Source organism: Cyanistes caeruleus, chromosome 8 (genome assembly GCF_971803275.1).
Source record: "Cyanistes caeruleus chromosome 8, bCyaCae1.hap1.1, whole genome shotgun sequence".
Taxonomy (NCBI): Eukaryota; Metazoa; Chordata; class Aves; order Passeriformes; family Paridae; genus Cyanistes; species Cyanistes caeruleus.
The window spans coordinates 15,411,025-15,433,719 of record NC_141708.1 but is presented as its reverse complement, the minus strand read 5'-3'; the positions used below and the strand labels follow the sequence as shown (position 1 = coordinate 15,433,719).

Below are 22,695 nucleotides of genomic sequence, written 5' to 3'. Positions count from 1 at the left end.
TATCTACTGTTGTGTCTATGCAGGCCAGCGAAGCCATGTCTGAAGCGCGGCACGAACATCCAGGGACAGGCCATTGCTTACGAGCGTTTTGTGAGGGGCAGCAGCTCTCCCTGCCACTGCCACTGCCCCAAACACGCGCTTGTGTACAGGAAAGCTCACAGCCACTCAAGGTAAAGACGGCCAGAGCGGCCGGGCCGTTGCCATGGCCGTGTCCTGCGCCCAAGGCCCACATCCAAGGAGGAAGAGGAGGAAAGGGAGCAGGATGAAGAGGACGAAGGCAGCCGGACCTACCGGAACCGCCCCGCCCCCTTTGGGCCTCGTCGGCCGCCGTCCGCCCATTCTCAGGTGAACACGTATCCCTCCGCCGCGGCCGCCCCTTGGCCGGGCTCGCACCCGGCAGTCCCCGGATGGAAACTGTGATGGCGGTCGGCAGCGCCTCGCCGGGCAGCGGCGGTACCCGAGGTACCTTCGCGGGGGGAGTCGGACGGGCAGCGGGGAGGACCCGCTCGGTGCGGGAGGGACGGCCCGGCGCGGCTCGCAGCGGAGCGGGCACGCGGCGCGAGGGCCGCGGCAGGGCGGGACGGGACGGTGCCCCGTGGTGAGGGTGAGACATTAAATAGTCCGCGGGGGTCTCGCCGGGGCGGGGGGCGGCCGGGACCACGGGGCGCACCCGGGGCGGCGGCACCGAACACAAATGGCCTCGTGTGCCGCCGGCCGTGGGACCGTATCCCTCCGCCGGGCTACGCGCCCAGAGTCGCGGCCGCTCCGGGGACGTGGGGGCGCCGGAGGCGGGCGGGGGCGGCGCTGCCGCGGGGCTCCGGCGAGCAACCGGGGAGGGACGCGCCTCGCTCGCCCCGATGTCGCCAGCTCGCGCTGCTGTGGTCGCCGTCAGACGGAGCTCCCGAGCTGCCGTCGCCTCGTCGGCCGCCCCGCGCTTTGTCCCGGCGCTACCGGCCGCCGCAGCCTCTGGCCGGCTCCCGGCCAGCCACGGCCGTGGCACCGCTGCTCCCCTGGCAGCCCCGGGCGGGCGGAGGCAGCGTCAGCCCGCAGGTGGGCTGGCGCTGGCCGTGTGTCGCCGCCGTGTTCCGCTGCTGTGTTCCTAATGGCAGGTTCGCCCTGTGGCACGGGCAGTCTGCGTGTGTGAGCTCCGAGAGTGCTTCGGTGATTTTTTTTTTTTTTCAATGGTTACAATGTTTACAACATTTTAGCACCGTTGTACTGGTCAGGTTGTATCTTACTGCTCCAGCTCTATGGGTTTATTAAGACCTAGTTTTTAAAGTTCCCGCATGTGTCCGGCTCTTAGAAGAGATTAAGGCACCACTCTAAATTAGCAGGCACACAGAATGGGACCGGACATGGGATATACTTCAGTATGATTTAATTTATTTATTAACATCTAAGTCTAATTTTTTTCAGAGATCTTGAAGGTATTGACTGCTGGGATACCTATTTTGAATGTAGTTCGAAATGGAAAAACTAAAAGTTATCTAATTTAGCAGTGTCTAACTCGTGTATGTAGTTTTTGACTAGATCAAAGTATATAGCTAAAACTTTCTCTCTGTACTTTAAAGAAAATATGGACATACTGCAGCATTTTTTTGGGAAAGAAAATTTTGGCTGAGAGCCTCAAGTGGTTACTTACACTTGTTCTTAGTGGTTTGGGGATTTTTTGAGTGAGAATTATCTGTAGCACATGCTTATGTATTTTCAATGTTTGTGCTCATTATATCTGCATTTAAATCCACTTACTTGTTTCAGATACTGTGAATGTAATATTCTGCCTCCTTCCCAGGCTTTTGCACACTTTTATAGAAACTTATAATTACGTCTTTGACATTAAAATTTTTGCTTGAGAAAAGATAAATGGCTTTTGAGTTCAAGTTAAAATTTGATGGACAGAGACACCAATCACTTCTTTCTGTGCTGTTTTTAAGTTGTCATGTGTTTATGCTTCCCAGCTATGAATGCCTGAGATGTAGTGGCAAAGCTAAGGTAAAATAGGCATTGTTATATTGTGTAAATATACAGTATTTGTATTACATTTGATGGTGTTCTTTGGGAGAGAAGTTTGTATATATTTTTGTCTTCAATGTATTAAAAATCCAAATAATGTAAATTTGTGAGGGATCTGTGCTTTTCAGCTTATTCTTTCAGTTGTGCTTATATTTACACTATTTAAAGTACCTTTCTTTTTGTTTCCAGAACTTTTTTTAGTATTTCTTCTGACTGTGGCCTTTTCTGAGTCTTGCATACTTACCTCTTCTGTGTGTGTGGAAAAAACCCAGCTGTTGAAGAATTAAGTCAAGTACTTTTTTAACGTGTAAGTCAGATTTCTTTGGAAATGTATGTTTAAAGATCCCTGCGATAAAAAACCAACCCTTTTTAAAAATGGTTGTTTCAACTAAATATTTGTATTTGTCATGCTGTAGGAGCTTGTTGTTAGTATGCTGCCCAAAAATAACAAAATTAAGTTTTTAGGTTGGGAGTCTTTGCCAAATGTAAATGTCCTCAGTTGAGGACCACACTGGCTTGGTATTAAAAGCCTGAGCCTTGTTCTCTGCAGCACTTCATCCATTTCTGATTTCTATAGTTTTAATTGTGAACATCAGTTTTCAGTGTCTGGCAGTATTACCTTTAAATCTGAAGGATCAGCAGCTACTATCATGTATGATGTATTGAATCATGCAACTGTAATCTTTTTGTTGTACCTGTGTATTAAAAAAGTTGTTCAAGCAAACAATTCCAAATGACTTTTAGTTACTTATTATTTATGTGGAAGTTCAACTTGCGTCTGTTCAAACAAGGGATATACCATTAGCAAGAGAATGCATTTTAATGAAGTACTCTTTTGGTGGAAATGGAATGTAAATGCACATGAGTTGTTCCCTTCTCAAGGCTCAAAGAAGGGTAATATCCCACATATTAATCTTTTGTGTGGAAGATGGGGAATGTGTCATTGAGTTAAAAGAAAAATAAAAATCCTGTACCTAAAGTGTTGCCGTTTGGAGAGATTCCGAGGAGGAAGTGGATGTGTCTGTGGTTTGTTGTTTTGGGGTTTTTTTTGGATTTCAGATGTATAGTTGAAGTCATGCAGGTCTCATATCTGGAGATCACAGTTAAGTGAATTTACTTGATACTAGAGTCTATGTATAGTGTCAAAGTCTGTTGTGTTTATTATTTTCAAGAATTGAGCAGAAGTGCTAGTATCTTCTCCAAAGGAATGCATTAAAGCATGTGCTTAAAGTGTTTTGCTTTTATTGCTACATGATACAAGAACATGAACTTGAAAATTTTTCAGTCTCCATTTTCTTTGTCAGATATTTGCATGTCTAATGCTATATACTTCCTTCTCCCACGACTGTGGGAAAATACTTGAAAGACCTTAGGGCTAATGCTTATGATGGCTTCAAGATCTAGAAGCAGCCCTTGCACTTAGTCACAGTGAGGGAGAGGATATGATCATTCTTTTAGTTTGAATGTTAATAAATGAGATAATCTAATAAGTTCCAAGTGTGTGTTGCTTCAGGGTGAGCACAAGAATAGGGGATAGAGAATCACTAATCAGATTTCAGCTAACAATTTACTAACTTCTGTTAGGAAAGAAGAAAGTGACTTTGTGTCTTGAACTGTGGAAAAAGTTCTTAGTAAGAAGTGTTATATAAGTGAAGAAAGAGTTCTTCCTTTCCAGTGTTGCTTTTCAGAATTTAAATTAATTTTGCTGCTGTTCCATTTCTGCTGATTCTATGTCGACATTCTGGACTGGGAATATTGTTCAAATATAGATGTGAGCTACTATAAATTGTTAGTGCAAACTGTTGTGGAAACACTGACATGAAATCTGTAGCAAGACAGTGATGCTGACCATAACTGTTTGAACCTTTTAATCCATAGATGGGTACTGTTGTCAGTCATGCACTGAAAATATTAACATGTACCCAAGAACATGCAATGAGACACCTGAGAATTTGTATCTGTTGACTGCTTCAGATTCGTGTGGTATTAAAGGTAGGCATGTGAAAAATTAATTGTAGGTCAGGGTGATTGTTTTTTTGGTGTTGGTAAAGATCATGTTTCCATTAGTGAATTCTGATTTTACTTTCTTTCCTTTTCAAGCACAAAAGTTACTAATAGAGTAGCATACTTGAGTAATAAAAATATAAAATTCTGTAGATTTTGACTTGTTTTTAGTACTTCAGTTAGGTTCAGTTAGTGATCCATGTCACAAAGGAATGTTTTCATTTGCTTGAAATCCCCAATAAATAGTAAACATAGGCTTAATTAAAAAAAAGTAGGTCTTCAGATTTCTTTATGCTTACAGGAAAAATCCAAAATTTGATGATATGTATCTTTCAGTAGATGTTGTTCTTTAAAACATATTTTTCAAGTTCTATATATGTTTTTTGAAGAAAACCCCAAACAACAAACCAAGAAACACCCCCAACACAAAGAAAGAAAGGTTACAGTGTAATAGCTTTTTTCTGTTGCCTCATCCTTTTTTTTTTTGACCCTTGAGTAGTATTATAAAAATTAACAACTTCAGGGATTGGCACATATTTGTTAGTGAATTGTAATATGTGTTCTAATTGCATTTGTTTTAAAAGTAATTATTTGCTTTGTTTGTTTTTTAATTTCAGGAGAATGAAATGGGGAAGTTGTAGAGCTTTGAGAATAACTCGGGACAGTTGTCTCATTTGCTGCCAGAAGTAAGACTAAATCTCAAGAATTCATGTAAAGAAAAGTAAAACCTAAAATCATGTCATCTGAACAGGAACACTTTTTTTGTGACAAAAAGCAAATCAGTTTCTTTAAACACGATGCTATGAAGAATTTTTCTACAGACATTACTTTGAAAAAAGAACTGGTGAGTGATCCTTTAAGTATGACAATTCAACCAGCAATTTTAGATGTCAATCTCACTTATGGACTAAAAAATGTGAAAATTGAATTGCCCAAGGTGAACATTCCAAATGAAGTATTAATGAAGCATGAAGTTGATAGGTTTAAAAAGCTCTTTCAGTGTAAGCAGCAAACTGCAAGGAAGTCCTTAAGTCTAGAGAAAATAAGCGGAAGCTATTTCAGTTGTTCAGAGGGAAGCCACTTGCAAATTAATCCAGAAGGGAAACTTGAAGAAGGGTTGAAAACTGCAGCAAAGATACTGAACTTCACTTGTACGAAATGCAAGGATAACATTAGATACAGCCCAAATGACCTTCAGAAACATTTTCAGCTGTTACACTATGGAGAGTTGCCTTTGTATCCTTGTGAGATGTGCAGCTTCTCAGCTAATGACTTTCAGTCATTTAAACAGCACAGACGCATCCATCGTAGCACTTTAGTTAAATGTGAGCTCTGTAATGATGAACAGATATACACTTTGTTGGATTTGACAAAACACTTCATATCAAAACATTGTGTAAATGGACACTTTCAGTGTGAAAAATGTGGGTTTTTGACCTATGATGTGGGTACGTTTGTTCAGCACATTCACAAACATAAAGAGATTCCCTATAAGTGTGGAAAATGCCATCAAGAAAACTTTACAGAAGAGGAGCTCCAAAATCATCTTCTTGTTCATACCAGTATGTTTTCTTTTGGGTGTCCTTATTGCAGTTACAGCACATCACGGAAAGATTATCTTTTAAAACACATCATAGCTTTACACAGAGACCACTTCATTGCAAAAGAAAAACTGGAAAAGGATAAATATGAAAAAAGAATCGTAAAGACTCCAGCAGGACTGAAGCTTGTATTAAGAAGGTATAAAATGGGAGCATCAAAAAAGCCGCTCTGGAGACGGAAGAAGATTAGCAGTGGAAGTGACAGTGCCAGAGGAGAAAATACACAAGTGCTAAGAAGTGTGAATAAAATTCAGACAAATGCTGAGGAGCTGAACCAGTGTATGAGAGATGTGGAAACAAATGAAGAGAAAGATCAAATTAAATACACAGAAAAGTGTCATTTCATGGGTGGCATGCTCTCTGCTACTGCTGCACAATACAATAAGGCAGATGATGGAACAAGTTACAGCCTGGGATTATTGAAAAATGCTGTTCATGGGCCAACAGTATTGATGGTTAAAAACAATAAAATATCTGTTCCAGCAAATTACACTGCTAAATTTATGGGCTTTAAAATGGTAGATGGAAAACAACATCTTGTTATAAAATTACTACCTACAAGTAAGCAAAATGAATATTTGTTGGGTCACAAAGCTGATCCTGTTAAAGGTGGTTCTGCAACTCCTTTGCTACAGACTGCTGATCCTTGTGGCTTGTCTTCAGGTGCTATACCACATGTAACTGATCAGTCAACCTTAAAGAACAATTGTGTTCATCCATTAACCTCCCCTCCGTTTTCTTGTTCTGATCCTCATTCAGGAAAAGCAAAAGTGGAAAAACAAAATAACTCCATATTTTATGGGAGAAGTGTTTCTGAAACTGTAGCACCTTCTAATGTAGCTGTAGGAAAATGTCCAAATTATTTGCCAATGAAGCTGGACTCAACTGTACCTCTACACGAAGAGGTAAAAAAAGTTGGAACTCAAACTAGTGTCTCATGGGGAAGCTTTTGTCCTTCAAGTCATCCTCAGGTATTACCACCTGCTATTACAAATACCCTTCATTATGACCCTATGAAAATGCCCATCTTTCCTGAACCGAAAATGCAAAATGGTGGCCTGAATAATAGTAATGGAACTAATAATCTCTATTGCTCAACCTCAGTGGATTCATCTAATGAGAGGTTGTTGTCTTTTCATAACTATTCCAAAATGGACTCTGTGGACAATCCGTGTAGCATTTGGACATCAACAGATGACAGATACAAAGAATTTAGCAAAAGAGATTCTTTTCAAAACAGTAGAAACAAACTTGCATCTTCACATTCAGAATCGATGAAAGGTTCAAAAGCAGAGAAAGTTGTGTCAGCCCAATCAAATATTAATAAAACTTACGAACACATAAACACTAAGAATAACTCTGTGTCTTTTAAAAGCCAATCTAAATGTGGTCTTGATGGTGAATGTTTTACAGAGGACAAGCAAAATGGCCAGCAGTATTTGGATGCTAACATAGAGCAAGGCTTTCAGAAAGTAGCTGAGAAATTCCAGGAAAATGCTTCTGATTGTGTTAACTCTTTCTTAATGCCTAAAATCACATCTGTTTTCTCATTGCAAAGTGAACAGGCAGCTAATTACTTACCGCCTGAGATAAACCAGTTACTTCAAGATGTGTTAAAAGTAAAAACAACTTCTCAGCAAGAGTTCCACAGCAGGACGAATAACTGTGTCAAACTTCATTCCGAAAAGCTGCTTTCTGGTCCTGAGACCGGGGATGCAGCCTGTGTGCGTTTAAAAAGCTCTGCAACTGCAAGTGGTTTTCAGAGGCCTCCTTCTAATGTCCACTTCCCTTTTTGTAACAGAGAGCTGAACACAAGATGTAGCACAAATGAAGGTACACATTGCGGGAGAGAAAGACAGACACCCAAAACATCACTCGAGTCACAGGACATGGACAAATTATCCAGAACTCTGGGTGTTGGTACATTGCTAAAAACTCCTACAGATGAGTTTACACAGCAGTTAGTAAAAGATAAAGTACTGTCTGCAGCTCAAAATCCTAGCAGCTTTTCACCAGTTTTGCCTGTTCTTCAGGAACAGAAGAAAGCCCTTTTTGTTCAGTCCCTTCCATCACGAGTTTTTGTTCCTTTCCACCTTTCTAACCAGTCTAGACAACAGGTGGTTTCAGGAAAGTTTCTTCCATCAACCAGTTCATCAGATGGGCATGCTACTAAAGGTGTACCTGCATCTTTTGTTTCAAATAAAGGACCTGGAATGGTTTTGACTTTTAGTGGGGCAGTTGGAACAGTTGCAAATGCCACTAATGATAGTTCTCAGGTTTTAGGGGGAATTGCATCCAGAGAATTTGGGAAAATAACCATATCAGCTTCAGAAGTGAAGGGGGAAAACGGCAATTTTAGAAATGTAAGAAGTTCCTGTAATGGGGAAGTATGTAGTACAGTAAATGACTCGTTGAATAGTATGCCATTCAAAGCACCTCTTGTAATTACAAACTCATCAGAGTCATCTGTGAAAGCAACTTCTTCTGTGAAGGTGTTACCAGAGCACCAGGATCCTGTCTTTGGTTCTTTGGAGTCAGTAAAGCAACAGGAAATTAAACAGGAAGAACATGTTTATGCACTTTCGCCTGATGGACAGCAGGGAGTTTTTCTGAAATGTATGACACCAAACAAGCCTGTAGTTAATAAACCAATTTTTTTTCAGGATAATGCTCATCAAAATTGTCAACCAAAGAAAACTGGAGCCATGCAACAAAAGCTTTTGCTGAAAATTAAGACTCCTACTTCAGATACACTGTCTGATAACACTCAGTCAGTAAACAACTTGGTGCCCTCACTACAGGTGAATAACTTGCAGTTCTTTACTCCTGCACTAGCACAGAAACAAACTAATCTTAGTTTTAATGATGCCTTAAACTTACCAGGTGGGTTAATGCCAGCAAATGCCTCTTTGGCAAGCTCTAATCCAGCAAGTTGTGTTCCTCCTGTAGAACCTGTTTATTCTGCTAAATCTGCAGGGACACAGTTGCAAAAATACTCTGTTGAGAGTATGCAAGTAATAACTGCTAACAAGAGGAATAACTCTGGTTGTCGGAAGTCCACATGGAGCACCCAAAACAGAAGTGCAAAAGTAAAACCTAATTTAAATCAAGCTGGGTCTAAAAGTTCAGGAACTGTGGGTGGGCAAAGAAACAAGAATTTCAAACGTAAAAGGAAGGTTAGTTGTCCAGAACCTCCTAGAAAGAAAGCGATGTTGCACAGAAAGTGTAAGGAAAAGAATCAGGCTAACATTTTTAGTGAACCAGGTAGCCCTTGCAAACAAAGGGCATCAAAAAAAACCGTGAGGACTTTGAAATTACTCCCTTTTAATTCTAACCAGCTTGTAATATGCCCCCGGAGAAATCAACCAGTTGTTGTTCTTAATCATCCTGATGCAGATGTTCCAGAAGTTGTAAATTTAATGAAAACTATTGCTAAATTTAAGGGACATGTTCTTAAGGTTTTATTGTCAAAAAGAACTGTTGAAGCTCTTCTGCAGCCAGACTTCTGCAATCCTTCAGATGTAACTACTGATGAGTTTTCTCAAAAAAGATACAGGACAATAAAACCCATTAGCCCTGTAAAAGAAAGATTTGTCTTAAAATTGACACTGAAAAAGACTAGCAAAAACAATTACCAGATTGTGAAAACTACCTCTAATAATACCTTGAAAGCTAAGTTTAGCTGCTGGTTTTGCGGTAGAATATTTGACAATCAGGATAATTGGGTAGGACATGGACAGAGGCATCTGATGGAGGCTACTCGAGATTGGAATTCATGAATGGAATGATGACCAGTGAAGAAAATCAATATTGTTCATTAAAGTGTAAAAAAAGAAACGTCAGTTGGATTAGGATACACAAATCATTCTGTTTTATATGTCAGTATTGTAGCTGGGTTTGAAAAAGGATGCATAGTCCTTTTGTTTTAAAAGAAGGAGTGTATTGCCATCAGATTTGAGAAAGATCAAGAACTTTGTGATTTAAATAACTTGTAACTAACTGCAAATACAAAAAAAAAATAATATAAAAAATACATTATTTTTATTACTGCTATCGTGCTATATTTTTATTCTATAGAATGAGTCTTCAGGGCTTTTGTTCTGTACATACTTAAAATCCCTAAACATGTAAATAATTTTATACTTTTCAGTTACTTGGTATAATTCTTGCACAGAAATTACACCCTTTCCCCCAGTTTTTCAGTTCTGTGCATGCACTACTAAAACCAATTTTTAAAAACTTTTCAATACACACAGCTGTTATCCTGGGATTTTTGTTATTTTCACTTATTAGCTTTTGATGTTGTTTTTCAGGGATTGAACACTATTATTAGCAAGTGCCTCAAAGATGTGAAGCAGTTTACATTATGTCAACTGTGTAACCGTGGGTCTGTATAGGGCCATTCCCCCAACAGTTTCATTTAAACAAAGCCATATGTGAATGCTTTAAGCTATATTGCTATGCACATGACACTTGTACTATTTCTGTGCAGTTTGTCTACTTTCTTAGTGAAGTATTTTTCATATAAATTAATAAAACATATTATGATTGTGTTAATACGGTGAGTCAGAATGAAGTTGATTGAAAATATACAGTATATATATTCATAATGTATATGGTGTTTAAGAATGGTGAACATTCCTGATCTGTACTGATTTTGTCACTATTAAATTTGCTATAACTTGTGTTTACAGCATATGACTTTGAGCATTTATAGAAAGTATTTCTGTCGTGCTATGAGTGCTGCAAACCCTTTAGGAAGGTCAGGATATGGGGAGGTGCAGAGCACCATTTTAGGCTTGTAATTGCATCATAGCTTTATTTCCGGTGGATGTTATTTGTCCCCATAATGACTTAATGTTTTCTACTATTGCTTGTTCAGATATACTGTCTTTTGGGGCACCAAGGGTTTGGCAGAACCAAGGCTCTTTTGTTTTACCAGTCAGTAGGGTAATTTTCTTAAGAGCCTGCTTGCTTTCTACTTTCAGTTTTAGGGATAATGAGGAGAGATTACATTTTACAGTTTTTAGTCTTTATATGAGGGCGTGTAAACAAAAGACCTCTTAACCATAGTGACTGAGGGTGTGCAGATGAAGGTCCTTATTGTCTACAGTAAGTATGTCTTGAGGCTTTGTTCTCCAGATTCTTCATGAACCTCTGTAGGCTAGAAGTTTCAGTCTTTTGTGGGATTGCTCTTACCATATATCTGGCGCCTTTTGGCCAAGTATGAAGGTGTAAGCCAGCTTCCCAAAGTATTGATGGAAAAACTGTTAAAATTGAACAGTGGGCTTGGACAGGACTGGGGCATTTAAATCTTTGAGGGGGTTTAGATTGTAAGCAAGCCCAAGTAGCTTTCTGTTACTGCTTCCTTAAGGTGAAAATGAAGATTGCTTGCTACCAATGAAACAGTAAGATGTCATAGATGTCACAGACATGTCACCACTAGCCTGAATTCAACTTATGTTTTTAAAAGTGTTAAAATTATTTAAATGCTTCAGTGATTAGATAAATTTTTGTTTCTTGATCTGTCTGGTGGCAGGAAGATGCACACTAGCCTTGCAGCTGGCGAGTTAAGTATGGAAGTCAACTGAAGCAGTCAAGGCAGCGTAGTTCGGGTGCATTAATATACAGTTGGTATGTGTTGTGTATCTAAACTGGATCATTTTGTGCTGCAAAATGGGCTTGGGCTCTGATGTTAATTTGGCTAGGAACTTTGAAGAAGATCGGTGTAGTGGTGAGGAAGCAGGTTGGAAAGAAACAGCATTAGGAAAGGACAAAAGCTTTTTTGACTAGAAGGATCTGTTGTCTGCCTCAGCTTGCTCTTCTGTAAACTGAAATTGAATATGTGAATTTTGGACATTGCCTTTGTTTTCTTTGGAAAAGATTATGTGAAGTTTGTTTCTAAACCTACTTGGTGCAATTTCAGCAAGGATGACCAGTTTTTATTAACAATTAGCATTGAGGTGGAAGTTCTGCTGTAGCATTAGGGCATTTTCTCTGTATTGATGAATCATAAGAGTTACAGCTGTCACTGGAATTCTTTTCTAATTTGTTTTTGTATGAATTGACCTTAAATGGTACTGTGAAAACATTGTAAATCTAGAAAATATTGAAATAAGGTTGCTTTGTATGATCTTAATTAATTGGCATGTGTCACTTTTCCCATGGATATCCATCTCATTCAGTGCAGAGAATTATTGCTCCCTCCTGGGTAGTGATTCAATATTTTTCCCACCCTTAATTAGGTCTTTGTATTATTTAGTGCAGGTTGCTCAAGTACTGTTCTAAATATATAACTTTATTCTTATGACCTTTTCCATAGTGCGTTGTTTGAGGTCCTTAGAGTTCGACATTTCTGCAGATCAGGTTTCAGAAAATCTCAAGTGGGACTTCACTGAAATTAAGATGACAATCAATTACCATCAGCAGAAAATTTGTTTGAAGTGATCTGACCTCTGTTGCAGGTCACAAGAAGATGCAGAGGAAGATGCAGGAACAATATGTTCCGTTCTTCAGTGAAACGGTCAACTACTTTAAATATATGAAGCCACCTTTTTTACTGGCTGACTCCTGCAATGTTGGTGCTTTTCTCAGTATTTTCAGTAATTGAGGAAAGGTGTCTTACAAATATACTGCAAACCACAGGTTTTCATTACACAGCTACAATTTATCTCTGAAGTATTGCATGTACCAAGTGAAACATAAGTCTATATGAAAAAATATTAAATGATAGTATATTTACTGTTTGCATTGTAATGGATATAGGTCACGTGACAAAGTTGTACAGGTAACTTTAAGTATCTTGATTCTGAGTGCTTGATTTTGCAACAATAACATTTTAAAATAGCTTGTAACATTGCACATAGCAAGATAAACTTTAAATTGATTATATTGTTTTGGGACATACAAAGAGAGGTGAAAGCTCAAGGTTATCAACTGTAGAGTATCTTGTTCGACCTTGAAGAGGTTTAAAATCTATCCCATTATGTATTCTTGGCAAGATGTGTATTCATCAGTAAGTCATGGTGCCCTTCCTCAATAATTCCAGTGTTTGAACAAAAATTTGTTACAAAATTGTTCTTATATGAGACTTTTTTAAAGATCTAATAATCTCTGTTTGCTGCTGGTGCTTTTGATTGAAGGAAGAATGTAGTTTTGTAACTTGTGTGTGTGTGAACACTTGGATTTCTGAGAATGCAAGCTCTTATTCCTTTCATGGAGTGACATTGTCAGGAATGATATGCAGTACTCATTGTACTCTCTGTATCAGGTAGGCAGACATCACTTCTCCTTTGTATATTATTAAGTATGACACTTCACCCTGAGTTCTCAGACAAAAGAACCAGTTCATTTCTAGTTCTATGTTTAAGTTTGGGTTTTTTTTGTGTGTGTGTGATTTCTTATTTTTTTGTTGTTTTGTTTTTGTTTAGCTGTTCAGTGAATGACAATTATATGGAAAAGAAATTAGCTAGCACTATCACATTATCAAAGAAAGATGAGTGGAGAGGTGTGTTGCTCTGTCTGTCAGGTCAGACTTGATATACCTGTTAGCTGGTGCATACATGTGGTGGCATTAAGATGACTGCTGGCACTGCAACAGCTGCACCAAGTCACCCTTCCCTACATTCTGTAATGGCTTTTCAGTCCACAGCACTGGCATTTTTAACACAGCAGGCTTCATCCTGAGTGACAATTTATGTCCAGAATGTAGGGAATAGTAACTTGGTACAATCTTAGGCCTAAACTTGCTTAAACCTTCTCCAGCTAAAACTGTTTCAAAATATGTCTGCACCATAGTCCTGCCAAGCTGTAACAGATCTAGCTTGGACATGGAAAGCAGAGTAACCAGTCTGCTTCCTTTGTTCCTGTACAAAACACCAAGTGTAGTAAAGTAGTTGATAACAGTCTGGTGGGTTTGTGTGTGTGTTTTTTTTTTGGGGTGGGGTGGTTGTTGTTCCCCCATGGAGCCTTATTTTGTGCCTAAGAAGTTCTCATTTCAGGCTGATAGGGTTTTTTTGTGGAAGGTTGTGTTGCCTATCAGCTCCCTGCTTTGTTTCGTTGTCAAAACTATAAGGTAGCCCTATAATCATGTAGAACATGGATTAAAAATAAAGTACAGGTAACTGGCCTGTTTACCTAGGGCATATTTGTTATTTGTAGGTCAGCCACAGTATTACATGTAGTGCTGAGCACTTAGAGCTGAGAGGCAGGAGCAGCAGTGCTTTAAAGTGCTCAGTGCTAATTACCTTCAAAATGTGATACCTAGTCTTGTGTGAAAGATACACACTTGCATTTCCCCTGTTCTCACAATTTTTTTCCTTCAGTTCTAGAATGATTGAGCTACTGCACACTTAGAAAGAATGTCTGAAGAACCTAGAGTTGAGGAACAGCACAGAAAGGTTAGCAGACAGACAGACAGTTAGTACAAAGTTTAAAGACTGCAGTACGTGAGTGAAAGGCAAGGATTACATGAATGCAAAGGAAGTTAAATACTCAGTGGCTACTTTTTCACAGAGTACTTCCACTGAGTATTGCTTGAAATAGCTTCTAAAGTAGTTCTTAGAGTAGCTAAATAATTTAATAGTACACATATAGAAGAGGTAAATTAAAATTGCAGATTCTACTAACTTCTGTGTTAATTCTGACACTTTGACTTGGCAGTCTTAATGCCAAATCTAAACATTTCAGTAGCATTATGCATAGTATTAATATAAAACTAATACTAACTAAGCAATATACTAAACATAGCCCTTATGTAGTACTGTGAATGGTCTGTCATAGGTAGGCATGTGTAAAGTCTATATCCATTTCTTGTTTCTCACTTGCCAGTGTCTTATCACTACATTTGGGTAAGTATTGCTTGTGTTGCAGAGGGAGGAAGTTGAAATGCCTCAAGATGTGTAGGCAGCCATGTGCTGAGCATCGTATTGGCGTACAATTCTTTCTAGAAGTCAGGTGCAAGACTTTTAGGAGCAACTGATCAAAAGCACAATAAAGTAGCTGCAGAATACAGCTATGCTATGGCCCTCTGACATGCTGAGACTTTGCAGGTCTTGACTCAGTCATGCTTTTAATATATGAATATAATCCTACAGAAAACTGCCTATTTGGAACAAAGTGAACAAACCAGGTGTGTATAAAGTGTTGGTTTTGGAAAGTACCTTTAAGATGGATGAGTCTTCAGGTCCAGTGAAATCAAACTAGCTAGAGCTAGTTAGCAATTGCTCCTATAAGTTTTTCATTGATACAATTAAATTTACCATTTATACATTCATCAAATTAATTTTCACCACTTGAACATTTGTGGAAGTTTACTTTGTTCACAATAATACATTAAGGAAACTAGTGTGATAGAACAAGCTATCACATATAAAAAAGGAGGGTTTTTTTTCTGCATGTGTCTCCATAAACAGTAATTCAGCAATAACTGTGTGGTTAATTGGTTTAGCAATGATGCAGTGCACTTGGGTCACCAACAGCAGGCAATTTGAAGACAAAAGATTTGAAAGTCATTAAGCCAAATTATATGTGTGTGTATCTATATATGAGATAACGCTGTAAAAAGTGATAGCATTCATAACACATTGTGAAGGACATACAAACATATACATTAAAACATCAATGCTACTGAATTGATGCTTTCTTGCTGGAAGGGTGCCAAGGAATGCAGTCCAGCACTCCACATATACTACTGAGTTTACAGTATTAGATTTTATTTGTACATTTGAAAATACAAACAAAAATAGCAGTGAAACAGAGTGAATCTGAGGGAAGGTACAACAGATGTCCATATATCTAAAACATTCAGGTGGATTTATTGCCACTAATCACAAAGTACAGTCCTATTTTCAACTTGTGCACAGTGGTACCTTAGGTTAAGTTACTCTAACTTCTGGGGCTGTGCACTATACAAAGAAATTGCTGAAAGCAGCGATACGTGGTAAACATAAAAGGAAAGAGTAGATCACTGTGAGTAGTCTCATTTTTAAAGCAAAAATGTCCTCCAAGAACTCTATCTTCAAATAACAGTCAGAGGACCAGGCTGTGGTATGCAGTTCTTCCCATGACCTTGGATACCCATTGTTGTCACAGATGACAGTGTATGTGCTTTGGCTTCATGTGTTAAAAAATGTGAACACTTTCCTGGTAAAAGGGACATAGGGTTGAACTCTATGAAATGCATTTCTTACTACTCTGTAGGTACTCTTTAAAAGTTTCCCATCATTTTGAATTTTCTTCTTTTAATACCTTGTCCAGGTTGAAAGAAATTCTTAAAGAGGTCTTCATTTTAGCAGTTCAGTTTAATTAAGAAACTCGAACAATATGTTTCAGTTTTGTTGAGTCTTTTGTGTTGTTTTGGCTGTCAATTAGAACCAGGGAGGTGCGCTGATGATTCTCTACTATTTCAGCAACACTGTCAAAGCGCTGGATAAAGAAAACAGGAAATAATTAGTGCTGGCTTCCTTCAATGCTGTAATATTGACAGGAATCATTGCATCTTTTTATCTTTGCTTCTCATGTAATTTAAGGGAGTTAAGCTACTTGGTACCAAGTTAGATGCTTTGCCTTTAAGTGAGAACACTGATCCTTCTTAGTTTTGATTTTAGTCATAAACAGATTAAACAATAGAAGATATTACAGGCACCAGGTGTCTCCTCCTTTCCATTTGCAATTGCCACCTGCACAAAGTAAACCACTGAGTTTGCTGTGGGCCATAGTGAACTGACATTTCATTTTACCTTAATATATAGTAGGTGGCAGACTGGCTGCTCAGAAGTTGTGGCAGATGTGGTTCAGCCACTTCAGAGGGAAGGCTACGTCCAGGAGTAACAGGTACAGACAGCCATCTATGAGAACTGTTCTAGTTATACACTTTTAATGTTTTTCACTGTAAATTAGTATCCAGAATCTGCTAGATCTGTTGCTTTTCCTTTTGGACTTTGGTCAATAAAGACTTTGTACTATCTATTTATCCTGAGGTCATTTTTCACCCTTTGTTGAAGACCAGGTGAGCTCCAGGCTATTATATTTGCTCTAATCTCAAAACTGGTGCCTGGGAGGCAGATAATTAGTCTATGTTAAGCCTACTTTCACATTGCTGAAAAGCCTACTCTGTGCAGTGGTAAACTGTTTCTATTGGTATTTGTGTTCCAAGTTTCTGTTTTACTATCAGAGTAATTATCTCTGTGGTAGAGTAGACAACCAGTGATCTTTTCACTCCAGAGCTAAAGTTTAATATATTCTTACGTGAAAACAGTATTAACAGTAATGTCATTCTAATTTTTGATAGTGTTGGGGAGTTTTGTTTTGTTTTTTGAGCGTGGCTGTTCTTCCTTTGCAATTTTCCAAGAAACATAACTAGAGTCTTAGACAGAAGGTAGATGGAGGATGATAAGCAGTCAGAAAATTTATCTAGTGTGGCTGAAGCTCTTACCCTGCTAACTTTAACAGCTCTGTGAGTATGTTTTAAATTTGATTTGTGGTTTTAGTTACAGTGTACAGGAGCTGTTGTAACACTGGTTTCTCTAGTTTCACAGATCAGTCACTATAAAGAGTATATTTTTATCTTCATATATGAAGAATCTTTTTGGTCATAGTGCAATATATCTTAGTCCTTGCTTATTAAAAGTATACAATTAAAAACTGTTAGGAAAAACACCCCCACATCATCTCACCTCTTCACCACTTTTTTCTCTTCCCAGTGCATATTGCCTTGTTGATTCAATAAATCGTATAGGAATGTTGTACACTCTTCTGTTGTAAAACACAACCAGTGTATATGGTTGCTGTGAATCCTGTCCAGAACTCTTCCTTATTAGAAAAGATCCATCCTAAGGAGAGAAAAGTAGTCAGTGTATTTGGCTAATTTCTTTCCAACAACTTAGTTTGGTTTTAGCTTAATATTTTGATTTATATTAGCATTAAACCCTTTTCTCCCATTAGAAAAACAATAGCAGCAGATGAAAAGTAACATGTATTCCTGCTAACAGTAGCTTTCAAAGGTGTCATTTAAGAATCAACTTTGCTGTTGCCTGTTCTCTCTCAACCAGAAAGAAAACAAAGAAAAGAATACACAGTGGTAGCCATCTGTTGGGGTCCAGAGATTGTTAGGGAATACTTCCTTTCAGTGGCAGCAGGTAGGCAAGAAAGCTGGGAGAGGTGGAGATACCTTTTCTCCAGAGCTGCAAAAAGGAGCTCACCACAGTCAAGCACCTGCACTCCTGACAATGTAGCCCTGTGCTCATTAATTCACAGTAGCCTTCACCTGGTGATAGCCCCCATGCTCTGCCCCTTTATCCTGCTCTGTGGACTTAGGCAAGAATGGAAATGTACTTGATGCTGAGGAATCAACTCCACATGCTCCTCTTCCCACCTGTGACACCAGATTTTGTACTCAGAATAGTTGAGAGAATTCAAATTCTCCAAATACCTAAATGCACGGTGTTGCTATGTCAAAGTGCATAGCAACACCAGCCTTTCCACATAGCGGTTTTCACATGAGCCATTGAACAGTGGTGGAGACTGCTTAATAGCCACTGGGCTTTACACTTCTCTGAGTGGTCTGCATGAGCTGTAAGATCTTCCTCAGCTCTCTAGTCTGTAATAGCTTTCTCTGCAGTGCTTTGGTCTTTGAGTTACACTAATGCAACTTTATGTTGCAATGAAAGACAGCTTTAACTAACGTCATCATAGTAATTCCAGGTTTGACCGTACTTGCATGACACGGGAGTTCTGACCTGTTCACAAAGCAATTGATGCTCTTTGAATACTTATGGTTGTCTTTTTAATTTTTTTAAATTTGAAGTTTGAGGTTTTTTTCCCTATAAAACAGACATTCTTTGAAAGTGACCTACCTTGTTGGATCGGTACAGTGCATCTTCTGCCATTTTTCTATCACAGGTAGCAGCATACCATGCTTTACTGTGAACACCAGCATCCTAAAAAGAGAGGAACAGTGTTTCACCTCTAAAATAACAATGGTAATGATAAAGAATATGGCCTGTAGGGGCATTACTGCTAAATAATGACAGCTATGAAGAACTAAAATTAAGAAAACACAGAATTTAAAAAAGTCTTTGCCAGGAGTTCACAGTTTTAGTTGGATAGAGGTAGGGCAAAGAAAAACTGCCATGTCAAAACACTGCTAACAGATTTGTGATAGAAGGCTGATAAATGACAAAGAAGGGATGCCCTGAGGAAAGCAGTCAGGTTCAACCGTAGGACAGTTTCAAAGACTGAAGCTGTTCCAGAAGAATTTAAAGAGGAATAAATGTTGAGGAATGTTGAGGAATATATAAACCATTAATAATTTAAATGTTGCTCAGTTTGGGCGCAAGGTGTTTGGATTTGGTGGGTGTCTAAGCTTTGGAAATGAAGTTTCCCATATACTTAACGCTATTTGTGAACACAATCATGATTGTCTCCACCTGGACAGAATGAAGATTGGATAAGTTTTGTTCCAGTTTTACAGTAACAAGCTTAATGATAAAATTAATTTTCATACACGCTTTTTCACCTCTGTACAAAACAGACTGAAGGTTGCACATTATAACTGAGCTGGTCTAACTTGACTTATTGCTGCCAGAGAGGGAAAGTCTTGGCTTCTCCTTTGTGCTCATTTTGTTGCTCATCTGATCGCATGGTGTGAGATAATTCACTTTATTAATCTCGCAGAAAAATCCCAAAACTTTCCTTTTTTGTTTTGTCTTTTTTTGTGTTCAACTGCCAAGCTGGCTTTCTGTCAGTTTAATGACTTGGCTCAACCCACTACAGGATCAGAATGGAACACCAGAGAAGGTGGGAAGGGGGCAGGCAGTGAGGAGAGAGCAGAGCCTCAATTTTGGGGGCATTGACTGGTTCAAGCCATAACATATAATTTTTCCTTCAAAAATTTTCCAAGTATTTCTCCAGTCACACTATTCATTGGAAAAAGAAAAGGGTGAGAGGAATTGCTTATATGAAAGGTACTTGCCCACACAGAGAATGAGTCCAGTAAACAAATCTTTATTCAACAGAAAAAGGAATCTGTGGCCCCAGGCCTTTCTTCTACCACTATCTGTGGCCTATAATGTAGAAGCAGACAGCTGCTGCCAACATTTGGGTGGGAACCAAGCAAAGAGTGAATGCCATGGGAACGAATGACATCTGTGAGCACCTGTATTGTGCAGGATGCTACAGCAAATTATACCACTGTATATAATTGCTGGGAAAATAACACTAACAGCTAAGTTTTTTTCTAACGAAAGGGATCTTTTATTAAGTTCTGTTACTGCCCATGGCTGTTACATAAAAATTGAAAATGTAATTGCTACAAGCTGTTTACTATGTAGACTCTTCTGGATTGCTTATTTGAAAGTAATTTTTGTAATAAATATCTAGTGTGGCATACAGTTAAAATTTTTCCAGAACTTCAAATCCTTTGTGTTCTACACTGTTGTATTATCTTAGTCATGTCAGACTTTAGAACACTTACTGTTACTGGGTCTGCATGACAGAGCCTTTGTTTTACGCTCAACGGAACTATTTTTACTTTGTTTGTGACTACTGGGCTTATAAGAATGGCTTTCTGCATTTTGTACTCTCCCTTCATCCAAAATGAGAGTAAGGGGAATAGCACTGAAATGAAAATAATCTTGCATTTGCTTAGATCATTCAAAGCTTAATGTTGCAACAAAACACATAAAAAAAAGAATTGGCCATAAAACTGACAACATTAACTGTAATGAGAAGAGATCTTTTCAAAGGAACTGAAGGGAGTTGGACTTGGGAGAGACAAAAACATGTGGTGGAGGTGCTGCAGCATCATTCTATTTGCTTAATGTACTTTTTTTCCTGTACACAATTTGTACAGGTACAAGGTATAAAAAAGGATGTGATTAAAAACTCTTTACAGCAATCTATATCCAAGACTAGACTTAAGTACATCACCACAGATTTCCTTGTTTCAGTCATGTTGAAAGGATGAACTGAAGACTCAGGAAAACATGAAACTAAACCTGTGATTGGTAGAGTGCCAATATTTAATATAATATTATTGACATATTTTTCTACAGTTTGTTCAACCTCTCCTATGCTATGTGTTCTGAGCATATTTTAACGAAAGCTAACATTCAGATTATTTGTGCTATGGAAAAGCCTCATTGCAAAAGGGGGCATAGAACACAGAAGGAGTGCCATTTTCTTTTGGAAAGGGGTAGGGGTGGAAATACTATTTTAAAATAAAGGATATGGAGATTCCTGTAGTAGGAATTTAGCTAATATTATACCTGGTCTGCAGAATTTGAAATAGATGAAGTGCTCCTGGGAGGGGAAGCCCCCAAAGAACGGTTTGCAGCTTCTGGCACTTCTAGAAAAGAGAAAGAACAACATGTGTAAGTTTTTTAAGTATGCTTATTATGATGTAAGAAATTGTTTTTTTTACAAGGACTTTGTGGAAGATCTGGAAACACTTGACCTTTGGTATCACTCAGGAAAGCTTTCTACTGGAAATGCATGGGGCCTATATTAAGTGCTGGGATATTTGCCTGCCCAAAGGGTAGCCTTGTTTGTGAAGAGAAAACCAGTTTGGATAAGAGTTTGGTTATTAGCCAGAACTAGACTCAGAATACAGGAAAAAACCTCTTCCATCACCAAAGGGAGTGAATGTAGAAATAGGTAAGAAAATGCAAGATGCAATTAATTTTCAGTCCAGTGTGAGAAGCAGTCTTACAGGTGAGTGAGTCAGGAAAATGAATTTATTTCAAAGACCATTTTTCACCAGTTTAGACTACCTGAATTGTTTGTATGCATGTGCAAATAGTCCAGGCAGCTAAATGGAGAAGCAGAATTAATAGAAAACATTATAAAGCTTAATTGGAATAACAAAGCATCATTGGAAATAGTTAATAAGGATGAAATACAGATGTAAGAGTTTAAGAAATCAGAATTGAAATGTGTGAGTAGTGTTGCATAGTAATGATATAATGAAAGAAGTATGGATTATTGCTTTCTGGTAAAACAGAATTTGGCCCAAGAGTGTAGGTGGCTGCTATAGGTACTTGTGAACACAGCTGGATGCAAATCAGTATACTAGAGAAGATCATTGTAGAAAGTTGAGTGATACTTATTTTGTTATTATGGAAGGCTTTTTTTCCCGTGTGTTCTACTTACTGGGGAAAATAAATGTTACCCTTTCTGGATATGGTGCTCCTGCAGACTGCATTGTCAAATCTCCACTAATAAAATTCTGACTTAGAATACTGGTTTAGAAAGCAGTAAGAATGTTAGAGAAGACCATACAGTGACCAGAATTAAAGAATTCAATTGGACTGGAGAGCTCAAAGACAATTGTACATTTAGAACTTTTGCAGTAAAGATGGAACTGTCTGGAAGCTGCATTCCAAGTGGAGGGGAGACATTGTAGGGAGCAGTTCCAGCTCTCAATGAATTAATAATCACCTGAAGAAGGCTATTCAATATTATGGATTTTGTTTTTTTCTGTAAAATTTTGCCTGACCAGCTGCTAAAGCTACAGCTGAAAGTAGATTATATGACTAAAGCAAGGACTGCTAGAAGTTAGTCAGATTAGTGAATTAGACTTGGCAAAAGGGTACTAAAAGAAGTCAAGAAAGATGCCTTGTCTGTGTGTGAAAAAGTAAAGGGTGATGGGGCTTTATGCAATAAGAATTTAATTGATTTTAAAGATAATCTAGGTACTAAAAAATAAAAATTGTGGCACAGAAATGGAAATTTCCACAATCAAATTGGAAGCAGAGCTTAAATAATTTTAGTACAATTGAACTGATGGGTCCAGATAAACTTTACCCAGGAGATTTTAAAAACTGGCACATGAAATTCAGGGATGGTAAAAGTTACTTGATAAAATTTTCAGGTCAGGATGGTACCAAATGATTAAAGAATATCAAACATAATTTCTATACCTAAAGTGGAAAAAGTGACTTGAGCATCTGCAGGGCTTTTTGTCTGATTCCACAGAACACAAGGTCCTAGGAGAGAATTTGAAGGAAATAACATCAAGATTTGGAAGTAAAGGTGCAACTAGCAAGAGAAAAAGCTGAATCTTAGCCAAGTAGATAAA

The 22,695-nt window shown here is 38.5% G+C and overlaps 2 protein-coding genes across 17 annotated transcripts in view; one reads left to right on the top strand and one right to left on the bottom strand.

The window, feature by feature from the left end:
* The first annotated feature begins 343 nt into the window (after positions 1 to 343).
* ZNF518A (zinc finger protein 518A) lies at positions 344 to 13,525 on the top strand. 8 transcript variants are annotated; one of them, XM_086898957.1, is made up of 4 exons: positions 344 to 462; positions 2,203 to 2,320; positions 4,635 to 8,419; positions 11,941 to 13,525. In XM_086898957.1, exons 3-4 carry the CDS (start codon positions 4,754 to 4,756, stop codon positions 11,950 to 11,952), a joined length of 3,678 nt encoding a protein of 1,225 aa, XP_086755083.1. In that variant the 5' UTR covers positions 344 to 462; positions 2,203 to 2,320; positions 4,635 to 4,753; the 3' UTR covers positions 11,953 to 13,525. The 8 variants fall into 8 exon arrangements, with proteins under 8 accessions (XP_086755083.1, XP_086755082.1, XP_086755081.1 ...); XM_086898956.1 differs by having other exon boundaries at positions 12,083 to 12,194; XM_086898955.1 differs by having other exon boundaries at positions 9,932 to 12,194.
* Positions 13,526 to 15,310: 1,785 nt separating this feature from the next.
* The window catches only part of BLNK (B cell linker), a 93,248-nt gene continuing 85,863 nt past the window's right edge, over positions 15,311 to 22,695 (bottom strand). For 5 of the 9 annotated variants that reach the window (XM_086898961.1, XM_023929683.2, XM_086898962.1 and 2 more), the window contains 4 exons: positions 20,885 to 20,964; positions 18,473 to 18,556; positions 17,294 to 17,449; positions 15,311 to 16,043 (listed from right to left, as the gene is read on the bottom strand). In XM_086898961.1, coding sequence (XP_086755087.1) covers positions 15,924 to 16,043; positions 17,294 to 17,449; positions 18,473 to 18,556; positions 20,885 to 20,964 — 440 coding nt within the window. In that variant the 3' untranslated portion in view covers positions 15,311 to 15,923. Of the gene's footprint in view, positions 16,044 to 17,293; positions 17,450 to 18,472; positions 18,557 to 20,884; positions 20,965 to 22,537; positions 22,604 to 22,695 lie in introns of all 9 variants that reach the window. The other 4 variants (XM_086898960.1, XM_023929681.2, XM_023929682.2 and 1 more) reach the window with 1 other exon arrangement.

Bases quoted from the DNA above. Each gene is read 5' to 3' on its own strand.
- ZNF518A (XM_086898954.1), top strand. From the start codon at position 4,754: ATGTCATCTGAACAGGAACACTTTTTTTGTGACAAAAAGCAAATCAGT.